Source organism: Hylaeus volcanicus, chromosome 6, assembly GCF_026283585.1.
Source record: "Hylaeus volcanicus isolate JK05 chromosome 6, UHH_iyHylVolc1.0_haploid, whole genome shotgun sequence".
Taxonomy (NCBI): domain Eukaryota; kingdom Metazoa; phylum Arthropoda; class Insecta; order Hymenoptera; family Colletidae; genus Hylaeus; species Hylaeus volcanicus.
Genome location: NC_071981.1, coordinates 25,525,806 through 25,546,825, shown reverse-complemented (window position 1 = coordinate 25,546,825; position 21,020 = coordinate 25,525,806). Strand labels below are relative to the sequence as shown.

Sequence of the window (21,020 nt, the reverse complement as noted above, 5' to 3'; positions counted from 1 at the left end):
GACGCTAACGCGAAATATAAGAAACGAATCGAATTAAACTAAAGGTTATAATATTCTATTACTATGCATCTCGACGTTTGTTTACCTAATACAATAATTAGTATACCGTTTATGAATCTGCGATTTAAGGCTGCAACGCTTCGATCGCCGCAGTCAACGCGGTGAAAGTTAAAACGCGAAGAGGCTATCGAAACCAATAATGAAAAAAAAAGAAAAAAAAAAAGAAATAATTTGACTCGATGAAAACTAAGATTTACGAATGATTTTAGGTAAGAGAACGTCTTTTCGAAGAAGAGCACTTCTAGGTGCTGTCATGTCTTCCATTATTTGTATATCGATAATAAAAGTCGATTGTAAACGTAAAACACGCACCAGTATGCGCACACGTGTATGCATACGCATACGCGTATAGGTGTACACGTACCAAGTATGTTCCTTAGGTACGTGTACGCGTATATGACTGTTAGGTTATTAAACACTTAAAATTATGTAACTGAAATACGGCATAATATTATATAATAAAATCTAAATGCAACAATATAACGCGTTCTCCCCTTCTTGAAAGACGCCATTGGACATCATCTTAAAAGGAATAGGAATCTTTGGCCTTCGAACATTATGCTTATACACGGGGTTTCCACAAAGACTTTTTCGTGTAGTTTATTGGTTCTTTTCCCTTTATAAATTGCACCATGTTTTCATTCACAAACGGAAGTAAATTTTAATCCTATTATTAGCGCCACATAACCAACACCGTACACCAATATTGGATATATTTACATGTACTACTTTTTGTTTTTTATATGTATACATAGCTTTCCAGGAAACAGTTAAAACCAATATAAAATGATAAAGTATAAAAACTTATAAAATAAATATAAAATATTCATGGTTCTCGTGCAGGGACTCCCGCGTAACCTTGTATATACTGTAAAAACCTTGGTCCCAACATTTTAACAGACCTAGAATATAAAATAATACCGTTGTAACGTAAACTAAAATGTTAAATAAAAAGTTTAACAACCGTGAAATAATGTACCATAAAGTTAGGTTTGGATAATAAATTTTCATGTACAGCATTTGAAGCACGAGTGGTTTGGCGATCCACACTTCGAAAAGTTTGTTTGCTATCGCAACGCCAATCAGTTTAGCGCAACGTTCCGCGTTGAGTCTATTCGGGGATTTGTCTTTCTCCTTATCCCCGTATGTCTGCGGATAAAATTATATTGAAAACTTAGAATATATTTTATTATCGGTGAAACTCACCTCTCCAGATTTTTCTGTGTACGATGCCATCAAGAAATTAGTGTGTACCGCTCCTGGGCATACAATTGTGACCGGTATATTTTGACCCAGTTTTTCATACCAAAAGCTGTAGAAATATCCCTGTTAAAAATATGTATACATTATAAATAATTGTAAGAGAAAAGTAAAATTTTCAATATTAATATAATTGACCTGCAATGCAAATTTAGATCCCGAATATGACCCAGAAAACGGCATTGCCACGACGCCGCCGAGGCTCGAAGTAACTACAATGTGGCCTGTACCCATCTGGGTAAAGTATTTTACCACCACTCTAGTTAAGGCTACTTGCGCGAACACGTTTAACTCGAACATGCCTTTGTCGACGGAAATATCGATTTGCTCCCAACGTCCAAGTTGATAACGACCCGCATTGTTTACAAGTATGTCCAGCTAGAATTAGAATTCAAATTAAAATCCAATTGTAAATTAGCGTGATGCACATATGTAAAGTATAGGTACCCTGTTGAATTTCTCAATGACCCGATTAAATGCTGCTTCATGACTATTTATATCACAAACATCCATAGGAAGTACTTCAACATCCAAATCGTTCAGTTTCTTGTTTCCTGAGGATAAATAAACAGGGCTTCATGAAATGTATGTATGCAACGATAACGATAAATAGATACAATTACAATGAAAATTATTCACTTTGAAGGCAGCTGGCCTTCACTCTATCTAGTTCTTCTTTCCTTCGAGCAGATAGAACTAATTTACAGCCAACATCTGCTAAGATGTAAGCAAGATTTTCTCCGATTCCACTAGATGCTCCTGTTATCCATACTACTTTCCCTTTCAAAGAGCCTGCAAAAACAGCAAAGAAACATTAAAATGTTTATGTATACATAATCATATAAACATACTGTTACCATACTCACGTATACGTTTTCCAAATAAATTGTGGAAAGCAAGATTTATATCACAATTTAAGAACCAAGGACATATCAGGTAGAACAGGTGATAAGCCACTATGATTAATAAGATTACTAAGAGAATAATAGATAAAAGATCCATTTTTTTAAATGTTGCGTCCGACAAATTAACCTAAAAGCATGTAAAAACAATGTTATTCCAAATGTGTACCTTTTACTTGACGAATATTAACACTTTTAAACCATGTAGATTATCTTATATCATTTGTACTCACATCCACGTTTATGTTATATAATTGTATATAGTGTATGTTGCATTTGTGTCCTTGTTATTGCAATAAAAAATAAAAGGAAGCAAAGGAAACTGTGCCATGGAAAAAACTTCAGATGGTATAGTAAGTTCTATATGACAGCAGGACCACAGTCTACATTCAGCCAGATTATATTTTCTAACCACTTTTCTTTCTTTTTCACCTTGATCACAGTTATGTAGATTTGCATAAATATAATCATCCAGGTTTTTTAATATCCCATGGATTTATCTTCGACTCCGAATTATTTGTTTTGACATCACTCTTCCAAAGTACCCTGCACAGTATCGCTATTTCACTTGTTTGCGACATTAGAATAGAACTTGTATACACTAATTTAGTCGAAATACACGAAAGTATTTGTGATTGCAACAAAATTTTTTTCGAAATCAGTTAAAAAACTACGAAACGTGACTGCATCTAATAAGAAACAACACCCCATAAAGTTTAGACAGACTTAAAAAAGAAGACAGTCTGTAGCAGTGTAGCAGTATGTCTGTTACATAATATGTTTATACTAGGAGAACCTTATCACTTTCCTAGATGCGAGAGTGGAATGAAATACCACTTGCTATACTTGCCACCTCTAGATAAAAATGTCGAATAACAAATAAAAGAGAAATTACTCTTTATAGAGTTGGAATAATAAAAGGAGGCATTATTTTTAATTCTGGCTCTGTGAAAAGAAGAGAAAGGTAGGAGAATATTTGTACTTATTTTTTTTAACATATGGCGAAGATAAACATATTAATACTTTATTATATACATATTGAATACTTAAACCAAAAGTTAGTATTTTAATCAAGTAGTTCATTTTTTTTTTATTATTATTATTACTTCATGAAAGCCACCGCTCGCTAAGCCGCTCAGTGAGCGGAATTTTGTACCAGTAGCGCCATCGGTGGGAAAACGCCCAAGTTTGTAGTCAAAATAGTTCCCACTGCTGCTGCTAGATGACATACCCAACTATTATTATTGTAGCCATCTACCGGTAGAGAGGTCGAACTAATTTTCGGAGTTTGGTCAGCGCCTCTATCGGGAAAACGCCCAAGTTTGTCGCCGATTAGTTCCACCTCGCAATGTTAGATGGCGCCACTGACTTACCACCGATGCTGGCACCATCTAGCGTCGACGGTGGGAACTAATCGGCGACAAACTTGGGCGTTTTCCCGATAGAGGCGCTGACCAAACTCCAAAAATTAGTTCGGCTTCTTCGACGATAGATAGCGAGGACAATTATAGCTGATGGCGACATCTAGCAGTATCAGTAGGAACTACTTTCACTACAAACTTGAGCGTTTTCCCACCGATGGCGTCACTGAAACCAAACCTATACATATACATATATATATATATAAACCACTCACCTATACTAATACAATACCCACTAATACTGAATAACACATACCACTGATATAGTTCAATGAGAAAATGAATATACTTCAATTTCATGAAATTAATCGGATTTTGTATGTTTAAAAGTTCGATTATTTTTTGAAAATTGATTCCATTTGGAGTAGATAACCCTTTTTTCATCTGTATATGATTTACATTCCTACAATTCCTAGTAATGTTACATTCTCTACGTTTATCGTGTATGTATTCACAAAGATTCGTTCGATGCATCATACTAAGAATCTTGTAGACATTATAAGGGAATATAGGATAATAATAAATACACATTGATGATTATTCGTTGATGTATTAAATTAGTTTTTAATGTAGGACCGATTATTATTATTCCAGTGTCATAGCATTTAAGTTTATATCTTCCGTCATAAACTAACCGTTGATTCGACACGTCACGGTTACAACAAATGAAATGTATCAAAGGATTTGTTGCGCTGTTAAACATATGTAAACGTCGAGCGTTTTAGTTCCAGCAACGGTAAGATTTTTCTTTCGATATTTAAGTAACTCAACGTTAACTTCATATTTTTAAATTCTTCATTCTTGCAGGTTAAGCGCATTTTGTGACATGTATGGTAACACCATACGATAAACGTAAAATAAATTTCAAATAAATCATTTTTGAGAAGCAGTACGTTGATCTTTTTACAATGAAGATCAACATTAATTCCAATCAAAAATTCATTTTGTAGTTGAGAAGCTATAAAGTGTTATCGATGTACATATAATAAGGTGCCTTATTTGCTACTTAGCATAGGAACAAGTTAATTTGAACTATTTAAAATGGATGTCAGCGGGTTGTTTAGAGCCAGCGTGAAGACAATAAGTCTTCGTAACAAGGATTTAGGGATTGCAAGTAATGCACAATTAAAAAAGGTCAGAAGTAAAAGTCCTTTCTTTGTAAAAGCACAAGGGGTCGTAGTACAAATTTCCAGGTTGCGCGAATTTTTGTTAGAAAATCGCAAAGCATACTTAAACTTTTCAAGCCATTTATCCTATATGCCTAGTATGACCGACGTCGATCGAGATGAAATAGATATCGGAGCGCAAAAAATAATGACCACTTGTTCCCAATTGATCAAGGAATTGCGTAGAGAAATCGCAGATTCCAAAGTTTCTCCACAGAATTTAGAACATAGGGAAATTATGTTGCTGTTAATAGAGGAGTACCTGAAAAATGTTTGTAAAATTTACTCCGAACAGAAAGCAATGCGCGTGAAAAGAGCGATGGAGATGAGAAAAATAGCTAGGTTGGAATTAGAAACGAAGCCCGTGAAACGATTAGAAATTGGTACGAAAGAATCGAGTTTGAATGCAAATGAGAAGTTGGAAGAGAAAGAAAATAAGAATGATTCCAATGACTCCAGTCCTATGAAAATACAAGAAATAAACGGAGACGTTAATTCGTTGATGTACGAAGAGGAATTATCGCCCGAAGATATACAGCTGTTCGAAGCGGAAAACGAGCATTTGTACAATGAACTTAACACAATCACGGAAGAAGTGAAGCAAATAGAGAGTAAAGTGGTACACATAGCTGAACTTCAGGAGATATTTACTGAAAAAGTGTTGGATCAAGATAAAGATTTAGATCGTTTAATGACGACAGTGGTGGGATCGACGGAAAACGTAAACGAAGCTAACGAACAAATTAGACAAGCGATTCAACGGAATGCAGGTCTCAGAGTATGGCTCCTTTTCTTTGTTTTAGTTATGTCGTTTTCTCTTTTGTTTCTCGATTGGTACAATCCTTGAAACAAACAAGTATTTTAGTAATTTGATTCAACCACTTGTACATACACTCAAAGAATGTTGTACATTATTGTAAATACTAATGTCGTTAGTTTTGAAATGATAATGAATAAAACTTTGCCAAAATATGTCACTGTATTTTATCCCCAAATCATTTTACATAATAGCTACATCTTACATAGTAAAATTTGTAGTATATGTATATATTTACTTATATACACACATTCGCACATGTGCACTTGTCTCGTACATTTCTGTCGTTTCGTTAATATTTGGTTTAACAGAAAAATCATTCTGTAAATTAATCGCGGAAAATGAAAACGTTTATAAGATACACTCTCTGGTATCTTCTTAATTAAAAATCGTTAATTCTATCTTAATTCTCAAGTATTTATAGGCAACTTGCTTCATATTTGTTTTCCATTTTACTGAACATATATCCGCTGTATATATTTGTAAAGGATGATTTTTATAAATTTTATTTAAAAACCGGGATATATATCCAGTACGTAAAAAATGTAATGCGAATAGATTTAATGACCTGTTACTACGATTTCAAGTAAAAAAATATTTACAGGATATACCACCCACTATCAGCTTTGATTTACAGAATTCACTCGATATTTTCTATGTAGATTCGACTAAGGATAATTTGACGATTTGGTTAGGTTACAGCAAAACTTTCGATCAAAGCCAGCAAGCCCCGATGAAGATAACATCTAAAGTGAAAAGGATTTTCCGTACCAAATGCTTGCTTGATAATATTGCAGAACAGAAGACATGATCGTTTTTGGCAGCTGACAATAGCTATATTGTTATACCTTTAAGCATATTTCGATCGGAAGGTTGCTCTTAAAATGTACGAATTCCGGTACAATTAAATGCGTTATTTGATTATCATGTATGCGCCTCTACGAAAAAGAAAAATACGAATTATTTACACTATTTATGAAAATGAGTTTTTTCTAATCGTATTACATTTGCTTGCTATTCGGTATACGCTAAACACAATCGAATGGAATAAGTAATAATCATTTGCGTAAATTACGGTCGGGAATCGTGAAATGCTTTTTTTTTTTTTTAAATTACATATCGTTCTTTATAAAAGTGTCTTCCGATTTAGAATTCGATTTATACAAAATGTTACAAAATCCTAACACTACGACTTTATGATAAGCAATATCATATATAATAAGCATACTGGAGTTCTGTATAACGAGTAGTCACAAGAAAGAGAAACCTTTACACCATATATAAAATATGTTTCGATATCTTCGATCGTAGATCAATTTCACATTCATTTCGACGGAAGAAACATTCTAAATTTAATTCTTATCAGACATCGAACGGAAAACAGATTTCCAAAATTGTGGGTGAATATCAAAGCAATATCTTGAAATTCTAGTACTTTGTAATCGGGTAAAAAGTTTAAACAAATAATCGTGTCTTAGTATTCGATAATAGAAATAATATTCCAGTGTGTCCGGAGTAATACAATACTAATAAAAACATTATAATCTACAAAAGCAGGATCTCACCTGCTCTTGAACTTAGATGTGTAGTCTCTGGATAGTTAAACGTACCTAATTTTGTATATAATTATATTTATAACGAAGGTGAGAATCGTGTTGACAAAGTTTCCCTTCTATCAAACATTGAATAACCCATGTTGTGGAAAGCAACGGAATCTGTAGTTCGTTAGCTTTCCCAATTGCCCAAGATGGACACGATGCGTTCGTCAGAACTACCGTCCCTTCTACAAAACTTTCCATTGCATCTGAAAGTTAAAATATTTAGTTAGCGAGTGGATTTAATTTCATACCGTCGGTTGCAAAATGTTTCTTATAAATTCTTCCTATACCGTACCTGGCTTATCCACTAATAAGACAACAGCACCTGCGTTTTCACAAATTTGACGCCAAAGAATAGTGAACTGCTTCTCGCACTCTAGAACTGGAATTATTACAACGACGTGCTTCAATGGTTTATCGTCGGATCTTTGGAACATGTCAACGTATGATTTTTTATCTAAACTCCAACCCACGGGTAATTCGTCTTCAGCAGGATTCACGATTTTACCCTGTAAAGAAGATGTAGAAAATTACATAATTTTATCGTAAAACATATAGAACAGATTCAATTGGAATCTTGACTTACCTCTTGACAGCACCTTATAATCCAATTATGATTATACGCGGGTATACCAACAGACAGACATAACAAAGTCTTCGCGGTTGTGTTTGGCACGTTTGTTATTAATTTTGTACTTTTATACTCGTCTTGTGGAATTTCGTTAAAATCCGTGTAAACTTTTCCACCGCCTGCTATTATTTGCGTGTTCAATCTGTCCCTGACGAAAGGCTTTTTCGTCCACTCCTCTTCGTACTCCGTTTCTGGATCTGAATTACAATCTTTGCTATCGGCTTGGTATCGATCGATAGTTTCCAATGATGCACAGGTCAGAATAAAGGACATGCCTTTGAACAGATTTGAATCTGTGCTCGGTATAGGACCCAAAGTCGCGATAGTTTCTTCGTCTTCCACTTTTTTCTTACTTCTTGACTTGCTTTTAATGCGACTCTGGGGTCCTTTCACGATTTGTTCGTACGGAGTTCCGATTATCTCAGGCTGCACACCGATAGAAGATGTTTCCTCTTTTATGGAAACGTTCGAATCGGTGGAAATACCGTCGCTTTCGAAGGATCCTTTTATTTCCTTAGGTATAGAAGCTACACCGGAAACAGACGGTTCCGTTACAGTTTTAGGCGTGATCGTTAATCTGGACTTGGGCGTCGAAAAACTAGGGGTAGCAATTCGCCTAGAACGCCTTTTACCATCAACCATATTGTCTAAGGTTACTTGTCCCAAATGCTTTGGCGTGGATGGAAGACTTTTACTTTCTGAATTTAGTTCCTCTTTTAATACTTGAGCTTGATCAGAAGACAAGAAAATGTCTTTAATTTGAACTCGAACTTTGTCCCCTTCGTCCGTTTCTACTACGTAATATATTTCGTTATTTACAGTTTGGGAGTCAACAATTATACCACACGAACCATAATCGTCATTTTTAGTTGTAGCATATACAGAGAAACCTTCTTTTAAAACCTTAGGTATCGTTATAATGAAGTCTTCTATAAGTACTTTACTTTTTCCGTCGTAAAAATTCACTTTATACTTTGTTTTTACTTTATCGATAACGGTGCCAGGGTAATAATTATTGTCGGACCATTTAGCAAAGACTTCTTTGCCGATTAAGTCATCCGTTACCACTTGTAAAGGCGTTTTTATCGAAACGTCTACAGAGCTCAGAGCATTGTCGACGTGCTCTATTTTGGTCTTCTTCTTGTTTGGCGTATTATTGCTCTCTGCAGGGATTAAAACCTTCGAAAGAACCTTATTTAATCCGTTCGATTGATTATCCGATTTTGTGCTTTTGCTTCTCGACCTTTTCACCGATTTACTTTTTTTCGAACTTTTGGGGGTATGTACCTGAGCCATTTCCTGCAAAACTTCCGGCGTAGACGAACGAATCTTTTGTAATTGATCGTCTATCCTCTCGTTGCTAACATTGTACGTATCAACTCCGCTGAGTTCTGCGTTTGCAAAATTCAAAATAGTCGTCGTTAGAAGGTGACTATTTTGCCACTCTTTACTGAGACGATCGTACGCTTCTTCGATCGCTAGCTTGTCGTTTGATGAATGTATGTCTTGAGCATGCTTTTTCGCGTGTTTCGCGGGTCCCCGTGGTAAAGAGAAATGCGTACTATCTCTAATTGCAAGCTTGGCTGCCATTGATGCAGCGCTAGATATAGAACTTGTGGAGCTGATTGTCGATGCGAACGAGAGCCTCGAAGGATTTAACTGATACAAGTGTGGATTGCTGTTTACCGAGCCAGGTGATGTATCTTTATTGTCATTTCCAGATATATCGGCTAACGAAGCCGAGGTATCGTTATTTTTCTGTCGTACTAAACTTGGCTCTGCAACAGTCTCGCATTGCACTCCTGTAATTTCTTTACTTAGAAATTCCTTTGTACCTTCGTCGATATTCAATACGCACTTCATTCTAACGTACATACCAATCTCCTTTTCTACTGACAACGGTTTCGTCATAGAAACGCTATGAGCCAAGTTAGATTTGCTTTTATCGTCCAGTATAAAGACATCGGGTTCGTTGTCGCTTACGCTTAACAGCTCGGCGTGATCGCTGTCTTTGGACACGGGAGCAACCGTTCTGTTCTGCCTGTTTAGATTATGTACAGACGTAGAGCTATTGTTATCCGTGTTATCGAGTCCAATTGGCATGTCGTTAAACGTATCAGATTTTACGCTAGCCGTACTGTCGAGATCAAATCTCTTGGACTCGTTGCTTCCATTTACGAGTTTATTACTGGATTTAGCAGTATCGAGCGACGACTCTTTGGGGGTTTCCAACGACTTGTAACTAAAGTCGCTACTACTTTTACTATCGTAACAGCTTTTATATATCGTCTCAGACTTTGTGTTATCTAGGATACTTGGATTCTCTGGTTTACCATCGGAATCTTCTTGAGAGGAATCTAACACGATCTTTTCTCCGTCTTCGTCGATCTGTACTAGCTCTTTGGATTTGGTTTTACTTTCGGGAATCATGGTTTTGTCATATATAAGTTCTATGCTCATCCTTGAATTACACACATTGGTAGAATTCATATTCGAATGCGGTTCGTTTATCGTTTTCTTAGGAATCGACGCCTCTTGAGCATCGTTACTTGTTTGTTCAAAATCGATATGTTTCGTAGTTTCGATGCCATTCTCCTTATCAACCGTCTTTTCGATATCTTTTACACAATTGTCAGAGTTTTCTGATAATTGTATGTCATCTGTACTCGAATTATTCGAATTTGATTTTATTATTTCGTTTAGCACTACTTTTTTAGAGGGAGATGTATTGTCTGTTTCTTTTGTTTGAACCGACGAAGATACGTTGCCGCTAGACTGCACGATATCTTTAGCGTCCGAAGTATCCTTGTTATGTTCTTTACTACTAATAGCATCGTTCAGTTTCAATATATCGTTAAAATTTTCATTCTTATTTATTTCATCTTCTTTCGTTTGCGAGTTTGAATGCTTTTCGGAATCCATAGTTTTCTCCTCGTCTTTCGAAGTTTCTTCAAGCATATCGTCTATGTCTTCGTCTTGCGTGACTTCTTGAGTTTCCGCTATTATGACATCTTTATCGTCGCAATCTTTAACGAGTTCATGATGAGAATCATCAGATTTAACCGAATGACAACTTTCTTCTTTCTCGAGAACTTTTTTCTCCGCAATCGATACATCTTCCATAGACGTCGTTCTTAAAATCTTGTGTGGTGGTTCATCGAACGAATCCGCTTTGCGTTTCATGTTCGTCGTTGCCGTATTACTAGGAACTTCCTTTTTCGAAGGTGAATAAACATCGGGTGGTGTACATTCTATTATATCTTCCTCTTCTTCAGATTCTTTACTCTTGTTTTCCGTATTACCAATATCGTTACACGATTCTTTCTCTTTTGTTACCTCCAGGGTGCTAGCAACATCGTTGCATGGATCTTCTTTTTTTGTTATCCCCTGTGATTCAGTACATTGCATCTGTATTTTGTCTTCTTGATCCTTCCTTGTAGCCTTGTCTTCGATTTCCATGGTCTCCGTTGCATTCAAAGACGATTCCATATTATCAATTACACGACACGACGTCTCTTCCGACTTGGTCTCTTCTAAATTGTCTGCAGATTTGTCCAAAGATTCATTGTCATCGAAATCAACGAGATGAAAATCTTGACTCTCGCTATAGTTACTAGTTTTGCTGTGTTCCATCGGATTATCTTGCTCTAAATCTTTAGGGCATGTATCTTCGCTCTCCATCGTACAGTTTTGTACTTTCTCTGTTTCTGACATTGTTACGACTCTTTTACCGGGTGCGCTGAAATGAAAAATAACAGATGAAAAAATATACAAGTTTTCAAAGTTGAAATTTACTTTTGCTACATTTAAGTTGAATCGTCTCGAATTAAACGCAATTAACGAAACGTAGTAAGACGCTTCGCGACGGTGTTCAAAAATGTTGGAGCGAAAATTCAAGGACACCCTATATAACGATACGGTGTTTACGAGTATGGAAGGTTACGGCGGGAACGTCATGTGATCGCGATAATTTCTCGAAAATTTCGGCTCACGAGCAATAAAACTTACCAAAAGTGATCACATACAGCTAGGCGTGTCTTCTGGAGTGGATTATTTTCTCTGGTTCGTCGAAATATTACATTTGCCGCCGGACACAAATATGTTCGCCGGCCGTCGAAAGCGGGAGCTCATGTATTTCTTCGTGCTAGTTACTTTTACGCTTCTCCCCCTTCGCTTCGTATCACGTATTCGTTTCACTTGTATGTTCTTTCTCAATCCCGATCACAACAATTACATTAATGAACCGGTCTCCCATAGAAAATACCTCGAAAACGCCACTTTTTATTCACAAAGGAACACAGACCATAAAACGCCATCGCCACTTTTAGGTAATCATAGATTATGTAATTGTAGATCCGCAGGGTTCGGTGTAGAGGTGACAGAGTTCGTGTTCCAAGATCGACCAATCGAGGCTCGCGTTGCGAATGTAACCGTGCCCGAGCCAATGCGGATACGTCGCTACTCGTCACGCTTACTAACAATTATTAACGAAATAACGAGAATAAAATGGAAAGCTTAACAGATCTTGGCCTTAGATATATATTATGTATCGGGTTATCGAGGAATTCTTTTTATTATACGAAAGAATTTGTTATTTGTTTAGAACTTATCGCCAGTGTCGACGTTAGAATTATTAGTACCCTAACGCATCGTTTCAGGTTCTTTGAAAATGATTTTATCATTCCACAAATGAAAATGCCGCCTTAAGTTTCCGCTTGTTATTCGTATTACAAATTAAAAATAAGCAAAACCTGAATTCAAACCTGAGTTTAAAGTTATGTGTACCGAATAAGATACCTTACCATGCCGTTACTAAAGAGTAAATGGCGTTTTTTGGTCGCATTGTTCAATGACGTCGTCTCCCGCCATTTACATTTATTTACTTATAACAGCTAAATTATCCATAATACAACTTACTTTTTACCACAAATACCAATACAGAGAACTAATTTTCCAATATACAAATAATTGACATATTCTTCTACTATATAGTTTTTTGTTGTCGAAGCGTCCCTAGCAAGAGGCGCCCCGATGCGGCGGGATCGTTTACTTCTACATAAAATTCTACAATCTTACTTGTAGAATTCTGTTACTGTTACTGTCCATGGCCCTCTGGTGGCAAAATTAAAGTAGACACAGCTTCTATTTTCTATAAAAGTAATACATACTGTACGTAAATAATGTCGGATAACGAAAAAGATATTATTTTTCACATGAATGGCCTGAACTGTTTATTGAAAAAGAATTTGGAACTGGTTTCAAAATGGAGAGGTATATTCGTAACTATTGATTTCATTCTACGATAGACGAGGAAGTACGAGTATTTAACGCTGCATTTATTTGTAAGTCGAATGCGCTAGATTACAATTGGAATTCCTGAAATTATATACTCCGGAAGTCCTCGAAATTTTCCAAGACTTGAACCAACTGGTGGATACAAATACCGATTCGAACGATAAACCAAAATAAATCGATGCAACGATCACGGCGCCGAATTTCGAACGATTCAATTTAATCGGATGATCCTTTTCGTATTTATTGTACATTTTTATTTCAGTGGAAATTGTAACTTGGCGCGTAATCATCGATAAATGAAGCAAAATACACTTATGTTGAAATATATTTATATTATATTCGAATATAGGTCTGACACATAGATTGTATCCACAGTTTCGTAACATAAGGATAGACAATAATAGATATACACTTTCTTATCCGACCAAATGGAAATATATAATACAGTTAGTATCGTCACATCTCTTTTGCAATTTAATACACGTCCGTCCGCGATACAAAAACGAAAATAAATGTCCTTATCGCGTTAAATAATACAGCACCGTTCGTAAGTATTTTTATGTAACGATAATTGAAACGAATATATCGTAAAAATGTAATTCTTTGTTCTGCAAGCACGAGGATGTTGCTGGAAATCACCTTTAATAATTTATGTTATCGCGTCCATATTCGTTAACTATCGATACATTTATATATATATATATAATGTGATTTAATTTATTTGCGAGGGTGCTCATCCGAACTTTAATTATCCTTCCTTTGATATTATCGTTTATATAAGGTGTCCCAAAATAGATGGTACAACGAGAAAAATTTTGTTAACCATGTTTGTAAACGTTTGTATAGGAGAAGCGTGAGTAAGTTTGTATGTTTTACTATCAAACCCGAAGGAAACTTACGAGGTAATTTCGCGCATTTCCAAAATGAATTTTCTTGAAAATAAAGGTATGGACAAACTTTATTCCGCACTTTTTATTTATTCTTTCGAGAAATATCATCTCTTCGCGGGTTCTGCTATCTACTTCGGAACACTTCTTTATATCGTCGATAGATAAAACAGTTATTGCAATTTGGTTAACGACTACTATTACAGTATCGATTTAGCGTTCTTCGCGGAAACGAAATACGACATTTCCTCGTACGAATGATAATAAAAATTTCAGTCGATCGTTATTGTCCCTCGTCGTTACGTTTCTTCGCAAAAGAAAGTAAACAAACGAAAGAAAAGCAATAAAAACGGCACTCGAATCGTCCAGACGAGCCGCGTACCTCGCAAATGAGACAATTCTTTCGTCTCTTATTTTTTAACATTCAGCGTCTTCGAGCGTTCTACGATCCTTTCGTTACTTCTGGTTGATCAATCTCGAGCGAATAATTTTACATCGCGCCGTCGAAGATGAAGGAAAAATTTGCTCTGCTCTGGTAACGTGGGAAGCGAACGAAACATCGAAAGTTGCCTATGCGAATGAAGAAGCCCGATTCGAGGTTGACATTAGTCGGAGATTCGTGTGATTCCCAAGAGGGAATGCCCGATGCGACGCGAACTGGTCTCGCTTCGCCACTCTGCCCTTCGACCCTTTCTCTTATATCGGTCTAATCGTTGAAAACTGACCATGCTTTAACCACCATTTAATCGTCGCTCGCTATTGCGACAGCGAAGATAACGACGGTGGTAACGGTAATGGTAGACGCCTCAGACAGGACTCGCTGTTAAAGCGACATTGCAACGCGACTGCAGCTGGAGGCTGTAACTGAGACAAAACCAGGGCCGCGACCACGCAAGCCTCTTTCACTCTTTTACCCTCTTGCATCTCTCGCGCGTCGCAGATCTTGCTCGTTTCCAATCCGTAATTGTACAGGCATCCAAGGTCATCCTGTAGCTAGAATTTGTTGAAAAATTAATACACGAGATCGATGAACCTTCGAGAGATGGATACGCTTGAGCTACAAGTATAACCGAATAGGAAGTTGCTTACACAGGCTTTGCAGACCTGGAGCATGACACAGGGGAGGTAGAGTATCTGCGATTCGTCTTCAGCCAGGCCGTCCGCGATTATACATCGTTTCTCGATCGCTTCCACTTCTGGACAAGCTCTGTTCTCGTCGATGCCTTTGCGATAAATCGTATAACGTTATTACGATATTTTTACGATTCGATTTCGTTTACGGACTATTGGAAGCTACGTAATCAAAGATTTATCGTGGTATTTAGTTTTCTAACTTTGTTATACGATACCTTCGTTTTCGATTATTCCATTGACGTCGTGTTTATCGCTGTGTTTAACCGGGCTATTTTCCCGGAAGCTCGAAGTTTGATTGCTCTGAGCGCTGGCCGCAAAGCTTCCTCTCATGTCGTTTAATGCTTTCCTCATTTTCTCGAGGGAGTACTGGGCGGCCATGCGCGCCAGCACTTTGTCTTTCGCCTGTCGTTTAATTCAACGATATTATAATAATTATCAAATACGAACGGCGATGTTTAGTATTCGAAGCACACCTTTTGCAAATTGCCATTAACTTCCGAGTCTGGGTTCTTCGGATCTTCCTCGACGATTAGGTCCTTGATGTTCTTCAGTCTGGCAACCACTTGCTTCAACTTCTCCTTCCTCTCTGCGTTCTCTTTGTCGTACTCCCTATCGTCCCCCCTCAGATCCTCACCCATGTTCTGAAAGAATTACGCATGCTTGCCATTAACTCGATCCTCCGGCGTTTACATTCTATCCCGATGCAAGGACACTCGTCTCCTTTCCTGATCCATTTAAGAAGACAAATCTAATACCGGTATAAATTCGGCTCGAATCGTGAGTTTACTGTAATTTCAATCATTTACTTTTCTTTTCGTTACCTCGTAATATCGTTGCAACATCCATTCGGCGTCCTGATTTTGACTTCCTGGATTAGCCATGAAGGACGTCCTCTCTCTCCTTCGGTCGATGCCGACATATTGGGACCAATCGTCGCTCTTCTTTCTCCTTCGGTCGATGCCAAGATATTGGGACCAATCGACGCTCTTCTTTTTCCTTCGGTCGATGCCGACATATTGAGACAAATCGACGCTCTTCTTTCTCACCTCGATGGATTTCGATTTGCCAAGCTTCGTTGCGTTCTCTTCCTGTCCTTTGGCCGGCGGGGTCACCTTGGGCGCCTCTGAGGTACTCTCGTGCTCGTGCTCGTGCTCGTGCTCGTGCTCGTGCTCGTGCTTGTGATCGATATCGCGACTGTGGTCATGGTCGTGCTCGTGATCATGGTCGTGGTCGTGACCATGAGTATGATTGTGACCGTCGGTGGATTGCGTGCCGAACAACGCGCCCAGATCTTGCGCGACCTTCGAATAAACGTTTTGCGCAAAAATTCTATTTAGCCATTATTACACGTGTTTGTCCCACATGAAACGTCGTCTTTTCTGTAGCTTGAACTTTCCGATACACTCCTTGCTTTATTATATCGTTGATATCTAGGTGACTCGATCGACTCAATTTCCGAGTTACTTTGGATATTTTCAAAGACTTTACTCGATGTCCAGAAATCATTAGCATCGTTCGTAGCAGAGATGGGCATGATTTCGGCTTGAAAATGGGAACAGGATGGGACAGGTGGTGTTCCAATGGCTGAGGATTATAGCTATTTCGATTATATAAATTATTAAGCTCTCCAACAAAATGTAGAACGTGTAACATTGTTTTACTCTAGCGGCTATACAAGATAACGTTGTAGGTACTTGGTAACTTTTTTAAAAGTCACAAGCAACAGCAGAATAACGATTAATATGTAATAATTATATAAATAATATACGATTATTCGTGAAATTAATCAACGTTTTGCGTTACCAATTTGATATTTTATAGACTCGTTCAAGGTGTAAGATTAGATAGCGTATACGTTTGCGCATACGTTGGAATGTTCTGAATAAGGTTCAGGTTGATCGAATTTCCAAACAAACAGATGCCTTTGAAAACGACATTTCATGGTGGCATCTACGGCATCGTAAAGCTTCACGAGACTACCTTGGGGTCCGTGACTTGTTTGTTAGGGGGCATCGACTTTGCGCTCCTCTTAGCAACGGGATAATGTTTAGCCATGTTCTGATAGGTTCTGAGATCGTGTCCTATCGGATACCTCCCGTTCACGTTTCTCCGTCCAGCTAGAGAGAGGTACAGCAGATTCGGGTCTTGTTCTCGATCGGCGTATTCGTTCTCGTCGGGTTCTCTGCCTTGGCCGCGAACCAGAGATTCCTTGTTCAGTAATTCACCCCAGGACATCGGACCCACGCTTCTACCATAGGACACGTTTCGTTAGTTTCGTCGCAGCAAACGTTTCTCGAGTATTACGAGTGTATGTGTAGATATACGTATCGATTTGTTATTAAAATCAGAAAGAAAAACGATCGATCCACTGACTCGTAGAGCTTGTTGTTGTTGTCCCTATCGGCCCTGTAGCGATCGTAAAGCATCTGACGCGCGTCCGTGTACATTTCGTCGTCCATGTCCCCGAGACCATAGGGAGATCGGTCCTGCAATTTTTCCACAAACAGTTTCGCTAACTCTTTCTGATCGATGTTTTGACGCTCCGAACTGCTACCCCTCTTGCGGCTGGAGCTCCTCTCGCGTTCTCGAAACGACGAAACTGGCTCTTCCTGAAAGATCGTCAAACGTTAAACCTAGAAGAAGGAGAGGCCTTAAACAAGACTCTCCAAGACTCTACACCATGGACGAAGTTATCGGCCAAGTACATAGGCTCCGTTATAGATTCTTTTTTTTCGCCAACTGTTATCGAACGACGCTCGTTACCTGTTCCGGAACACTTTCCAAGTAATCTGTCAACGCTCTTTCTAGTAGCTTGTTATTCAAATCCTGGAAACCGTTCCCCACCGTTTCGAGCTGTCCAGCTTCTGAAAGAAATACTTTTTCTGTACGTTCTACGCGGCTCGCTGTCTACTCTATCGGTTGTTTGCGTCGAGCGTGAACGTTCGAACGTGAACTAAATGGCCAAAACGATAACAGCGTTTCAAGTCGTTCCAGCGCGGGCGCAGGAACCTTACCATTTGGCAAGAACTCGATCTCTTCGTCCTCCACGTCGATCTCTCTGTCGCCCTGTCGATCCCTGTCGAATTTTCTATCTCCCTCGCCGCCGTGGTACTTGTACGACCGAAGATCATTGTAATATTCTTGCGAATTCGGGTCCAGCGATCGTTGCTTCCTGGTGATGGCGTCTAGAGCACCTTTCAACGACTCCTCCATCGATTGACGGGCCACGGGCGCCATAGACGTGGCTGTCCCCACGATCAACAAGATCAAGAGCCATTCTTGCCGCAGCATTTTTATCTTCGAAAGGAAAATGTTCCTCTTTATTAACGCTTCAATCATTTATTTAATGGAGGATTTTAACAAAAATTTTAACGCAGACCATTATAGAGACCCTTATACTGTTAAAAAACAACTACCTGAATTTGAGAACGAGTCCAATAGATTATATTGGCAATAAAGATGTCTTGGAATCTGTTCGAACGGAAATGATTAAATAAGTTTGCCGTATTAAAAAGATATGAGAAAAAACACGTGGCGATCACGGGGTTGGAAATCGGTAGCCCTGTCGAATGCTCCACGCCTTCAGCGAAGGGTGGAATGTATGTTAGTAGTTCCGAGTAATCCCCCTTCAGTCAGATATCGATTCTGCTAAAAGGGCAACGAAGTCCCTCGCACGGATGAAGACGTAGTAGTGAAATGTAACGAGTGACGCAACACGCGAATCGTTGCCTTGTATCGAACGAGTTTATCCTGCAAGGAAACTGTTCGACACCTGGTACGCTTCGAAAGAACCCTCGAGTTCTCCAGAAGCAAAGTACAACCGAACCTATTGTCTTTTTATACGACAATATAACACGGGCTACATTTTATTTCCATAAAAACCGTAAGGTGCAGCTAGTAGCTTTACAAGTTCATCTTCCGGATGCTACACTTGTCAAATAAAAATTCCATAAAGATCTTTTACCGCTTATTTGATCTTTCGTGTACCTGTTACTCCCCGCGCGCGTGTGTATGTGTGTGTGTGTGTGTATATATATGCCAATAATTAATAATATCGCGACTACTGAACGCCATCTTGACTTGGGACGTCGGAAGCGGAACAGTTCACTCGAGCAACCTTTTGTTCGATCGAACAAACGATTCTCGTTCATGTTTGATCAAGATCGTTCACCTTTTACGCGAACTCGCGACGGTCACGGACCGGTGTACTTGATGGACGACGCTAACAGATGGTGAGGACGTATGGCAAACTTGACATACTCGAGCCACCGATAACTCTGTTATGCGTTTCAGAACCGCGATTACTTTCGATCGGTTCGCCGAAAAAAAGGCTGTTACAGCGACGACGCGAAGCATTTTCGTTCGAAAGAAGTAACATTGTCGCGACAAACGAAGGTGATGGAGATTTGGGGACGGATGAGGAATCGCGGAAAACTCAAAGGAACTCGGGGTGGGTTTGTCGTACTTACTTGGCTTTAATTACACATTCGCGTGACACTGAACGATGTGGTTCTGCGTGATTGTTTCCTCTCGGTTGCAGCTAACCGCGTATACGACTCCTCAGTCCTCGAGTACGTGGAATTTTGGTCTGTCTTCCATGACTACCGACGACTCGGGCTTTTATATAGAGCCCGAAGGGATCGATAGAAACACGCATGCGGTGCATGGATCTGACGACGGATTCGGACGGCAGCAACAAGTAAACGCGCGGGGTGTGCCTAAGAAAACACACCGACCGGAAAATTATGGAGGCGCGAGTCGAGTTTCCGCGACGGAACGGCCGATTATTTATTAAATGGCCAGGAGCTCGACCATCTTTATACGAACAGGATTCGCCGATGTTTAACCCCTTGTTATGCCACCTGCGAACATCGCACACCACGTGTCCAGTCGTCTTCCAAACGCACTCCAAGACCCACCGACGATTTTACTTTCGTCATTTTTGTAAATAAAAATAACCGAACAGCAGTCATCTCGAAAAGGGCTGATTTTGGTACAGTGATTAATCGCATGTTAGCGAGTAACAAAAAGATCATTGTCTGGCAAATGCAACTTTGTGCATCAAACAGTAAATTAATCAACTAATTCTCCGGATGTTTTATTTTCTGGAAAAATATTGATTTCATATCCCGTTACGTACGACTTCCTTTACCGATTGATCTTGGATTAATCTTTGTCGAGTCATCCTAGTATCCTAGCCTAGTATCCATATTCAGAAAAGTATGTTACAGAAATTCTTGACGAAAGTGTTAGACGCGTATAAGACGAGAACCTAACAACAAGTTAAAAGAAAAAACATCGCGAACAATGTATGCTGGAACAATATTCGAAGGATGAGTCGCTAGATAAGGGGTACCCTTTGTTTCTTTCGCTTTGATCCGACGTCAAGTGGTGTTCAGCAGACGGAAAATGGGTAGCCAGTTTTATACCGAACCGAGGGTGTCTCCGAGTGTTTACCACGTCGCTTCTTGTCGACCAGATCGAGCTTTAACAAGAGGTTCTGCTCTTCGATGAGTGGAACTTGAGACGATTTTCCGATAAGTGGAGTGAAGCTAATGCGCATAATCTGTGAACGTACGTTTCATTTTTATTGGAATCAAGTACGAAAATTAATCTCGTGACAAAGAAGATGGTGTTGCAATCCAATGTAGTTAATAAAAGAATTACAACCTGAGGAATCATTTATTAGACCCCACTCTTCCTAACGAAACAAAATTAAGACTAGGTATACGAAATTGATCGATATATTGATTTGTAAATAATAGTTAAAAATTAATTTTTCATCTCTAATGTTAAGTAGCTTTTGAAGCAAAGTAAAGCGCAAGCGATGGAAAAATGGTTGGGTACGG

At 38.6% G+C, this 21,020-nt stretch overlaps 5 protein-coding genes across 7 annotated transcripts; 2 read left to right on the top strand and 3 right to left on the bottom strand.

Annotated features, from left to right (window-relative positions):
- Positions 1 to 49: 49 nt before the first annotated feature.
- LOC128878888 (dehydrogenase/reductase SDR family member 7-like) lies at positions 50 to 3,008 on the bottom strand. The gene is made up of 8 exons (XM_054127519.1): positions 2,456 to 3,008; positions 2,187 to 2,352; positions 1,960 to 2,112; positions 1,768 to 1,874; positions 1,459 to 1,698; positions 1,267 to 1,386; positions 1,040 to 1,209; positions 50 to 962 (listed from the first exon to the last, which is right to left on the bottom strand). The coding sequence occupies exons 2-8, from the start codon at positions 2,320 to 2,322 to the stop codon at positions 887 to 889; spliced, it is 1,002 nt and encodes a 333-aa protein (XP_053983494.1). The 5' UTR covers positions 2,323 to 2,352; positions 2,456 to 3,008; the 3' UTR covers positions 50 to 886.
- An 883-nt stretch (positions 3,009 to 3,891) lies between these two features.
- Positions 3,892 to 5,779, top strand: LOC128878889 (syntaxin-18). 2 transcript variants are annotated; one of them, XM_054127521.1, is made up of 3 exons: positions 3,892 to 4,086; positions 4,238 to 4,379; positions 4,451 to 5,779. In XM_054127521.1, the coding sequence occupies exon 3, from the start codon at positions 4,685 to 4,687 to the stop codon at positions 5,654 to 5,656; it is 972 nt and encodes a 323-aa protein (XP_053983496.1). In that variant the 5' UTR covers positions 3,892 to 4,086; positions 4,238 to 4,379; positions 4,451 to 4,684; the 3' UTR covers positions 5,657 to 5,779. The 2 variants fall into 2 exon arrangements, with proteins under 2 accessions (XP_053983496.1, XP_053983495.1); XM_054127520.1 differs by having other exon boundaries at positions 3,892 to 4,379.
- Positions 5,780 to 5,922: 143 nt separating this feature from the next.
- On the bottom strand, positions 5,923 to 12,189 carry LOC128878885 (uncharacterized). Of its 2 annotated transcripts, XM_054127511.1 has the most exons (5): positions 11,864 to 12,189; positions 7,811 to 11,594; positions 7,520 to 7,733; positions 7,237 to 7,430; positions 5,923 to 6,564 (listed from the first exon to the last, which is right to left on the bottom strand). In XM_054127511.1, the coding sequence occupies exons 2-4, from the start codon at positions 11,567 to 11,569 to the stop codon at positions 7,237 to 7,239; spliced, it is 4,167 nt and encodes a 1,388-aa protein (XP_053983486.1). In that variant the 5' UTR covers positions 11,570 to 11,594; positions 11,864 to 12,189; the 3' UTR covers positions 5,923 to 6,564. The 2 variants fall into 2 exon arrangements, with proteins under 2 accessions (XP_053983486.1, XP_053983485.1); XM_054127510.1 differs by having other exon boundaries at positions 5,923 to 7,430.
- Positions 12,190 to 12,582: 393 nt separating this feature from the next.
- LOC128878340 (uncharacterized) lies at positions 12,583 to 13,838 on the top strand. Its single transcript, XM_054126464.1, has 2 exons — positions 12,583 to 13,126; positions 13,203 to 13,838. Exons 1-2 carry the CDS (start codon positions 13,036 to 13,038, stop codon positions 13,322 to 13,324), a joined length of 213 nt encoding a protein of 70 aa, XP_053982439.1. The 5' UTR covers positions 12,583 to 13,035; the 3' UTR covers positions 13,325 to 13,838.
- LOC128878339 (uncharacterized) lies at positions 13,171 to 19,800 on the bottom strand. Its single transcript, XM_054126462.1, is given in 11 exon segments — positions 13,171 to 14,837; positions 14,839 to 15,030; positions 15,127 to 15,260; positions 15,387 to 15,573; positions 15,645 to 15,812; positions 15,993 to 16,472; positions 17,152 to 17,419; positions 17,545 to 17,780; positions 17,935 to 18,035; positions 18,186 to 18,468; positions 19,641 to 19,800. Coding segments are annotated over 10 exon segments (2,112 nt in total). The 5' UTR covers positions 18,463 to 18,468; positions 19,641 to 19,800; the 3' UTR covers positions 13,171 to 14,768.
- Between the last annotated feature and the right edge of the window lie 1,220 nt (positions 19,801 to 21,020).

Excerpts from the sequence above, each read along its gene's own strand:
- LOC128878888 (XM_054127519.1), bottom strand. The coding sequence starts at position 2,322 with ATGGATCTTTTATCTATTATTCTCTTAGTAATCTTATTAATCATAGTG. Across the intron at positions 1,387-1,458 it reads GATCTAAATTTGCATTGCAG|GGATATTTCTACAGCTTTTG; the intron begins GTCAATTATATT and ends TATTTTTAACAG. Across the intron at positions 963-1,039 it reads TATCCAAACCTAACTTTATG|GTCTGTTAAAATGTTGGGAC; the intron begins GTACATTATTTC and ends TTTATATTCTAG.
- LOC128878340 (XM_054126464.1), top strand. The coding sequence starts at position 13,036 with ATGTCGGATAACGAAAAAGATATTATTTTTCACATGAATGGCCTGAAC. Across the intron at positions 13,127-13,202 it reads ACTGGTTTCAAAATGGAGAG|TCGAATGCGCTAGATTACAA; the intron begins GTATATTCGTAA and ends TTTATTTGTAAG.
- LOC128878889 (XM_054127521.1), top strand. The coding sequence starts at position 4,685 with ATGGATGTCAGCGGGTTGTTTAGAGCCAGCGTGAAGACAATAAGTCTT.
- LOC128878885 (XM_054127510.1), bottom strand. The coding sequence starts at position 11,569 with ATGTCAGAAACAGAGAAAGTACAAAACTGTACGATGGAGAGCGAAGAT. Across the intron at positions 7,734-7,810 it reads TTATAAGGTGCTGTCAAGAG|GGTAAAATCGTGAATCCTGC; the intron begins GTAAGTCAAGAT and ends TCTTCTTTACAG. Across the intron at positions 7,431-7,519 it reads CTTATTAGTGGATAAGCCAG|ATGCAATGGAAAGTTTTGTA; the intron begins GTACGGTATAGG and ends TTTAACTTTCAG.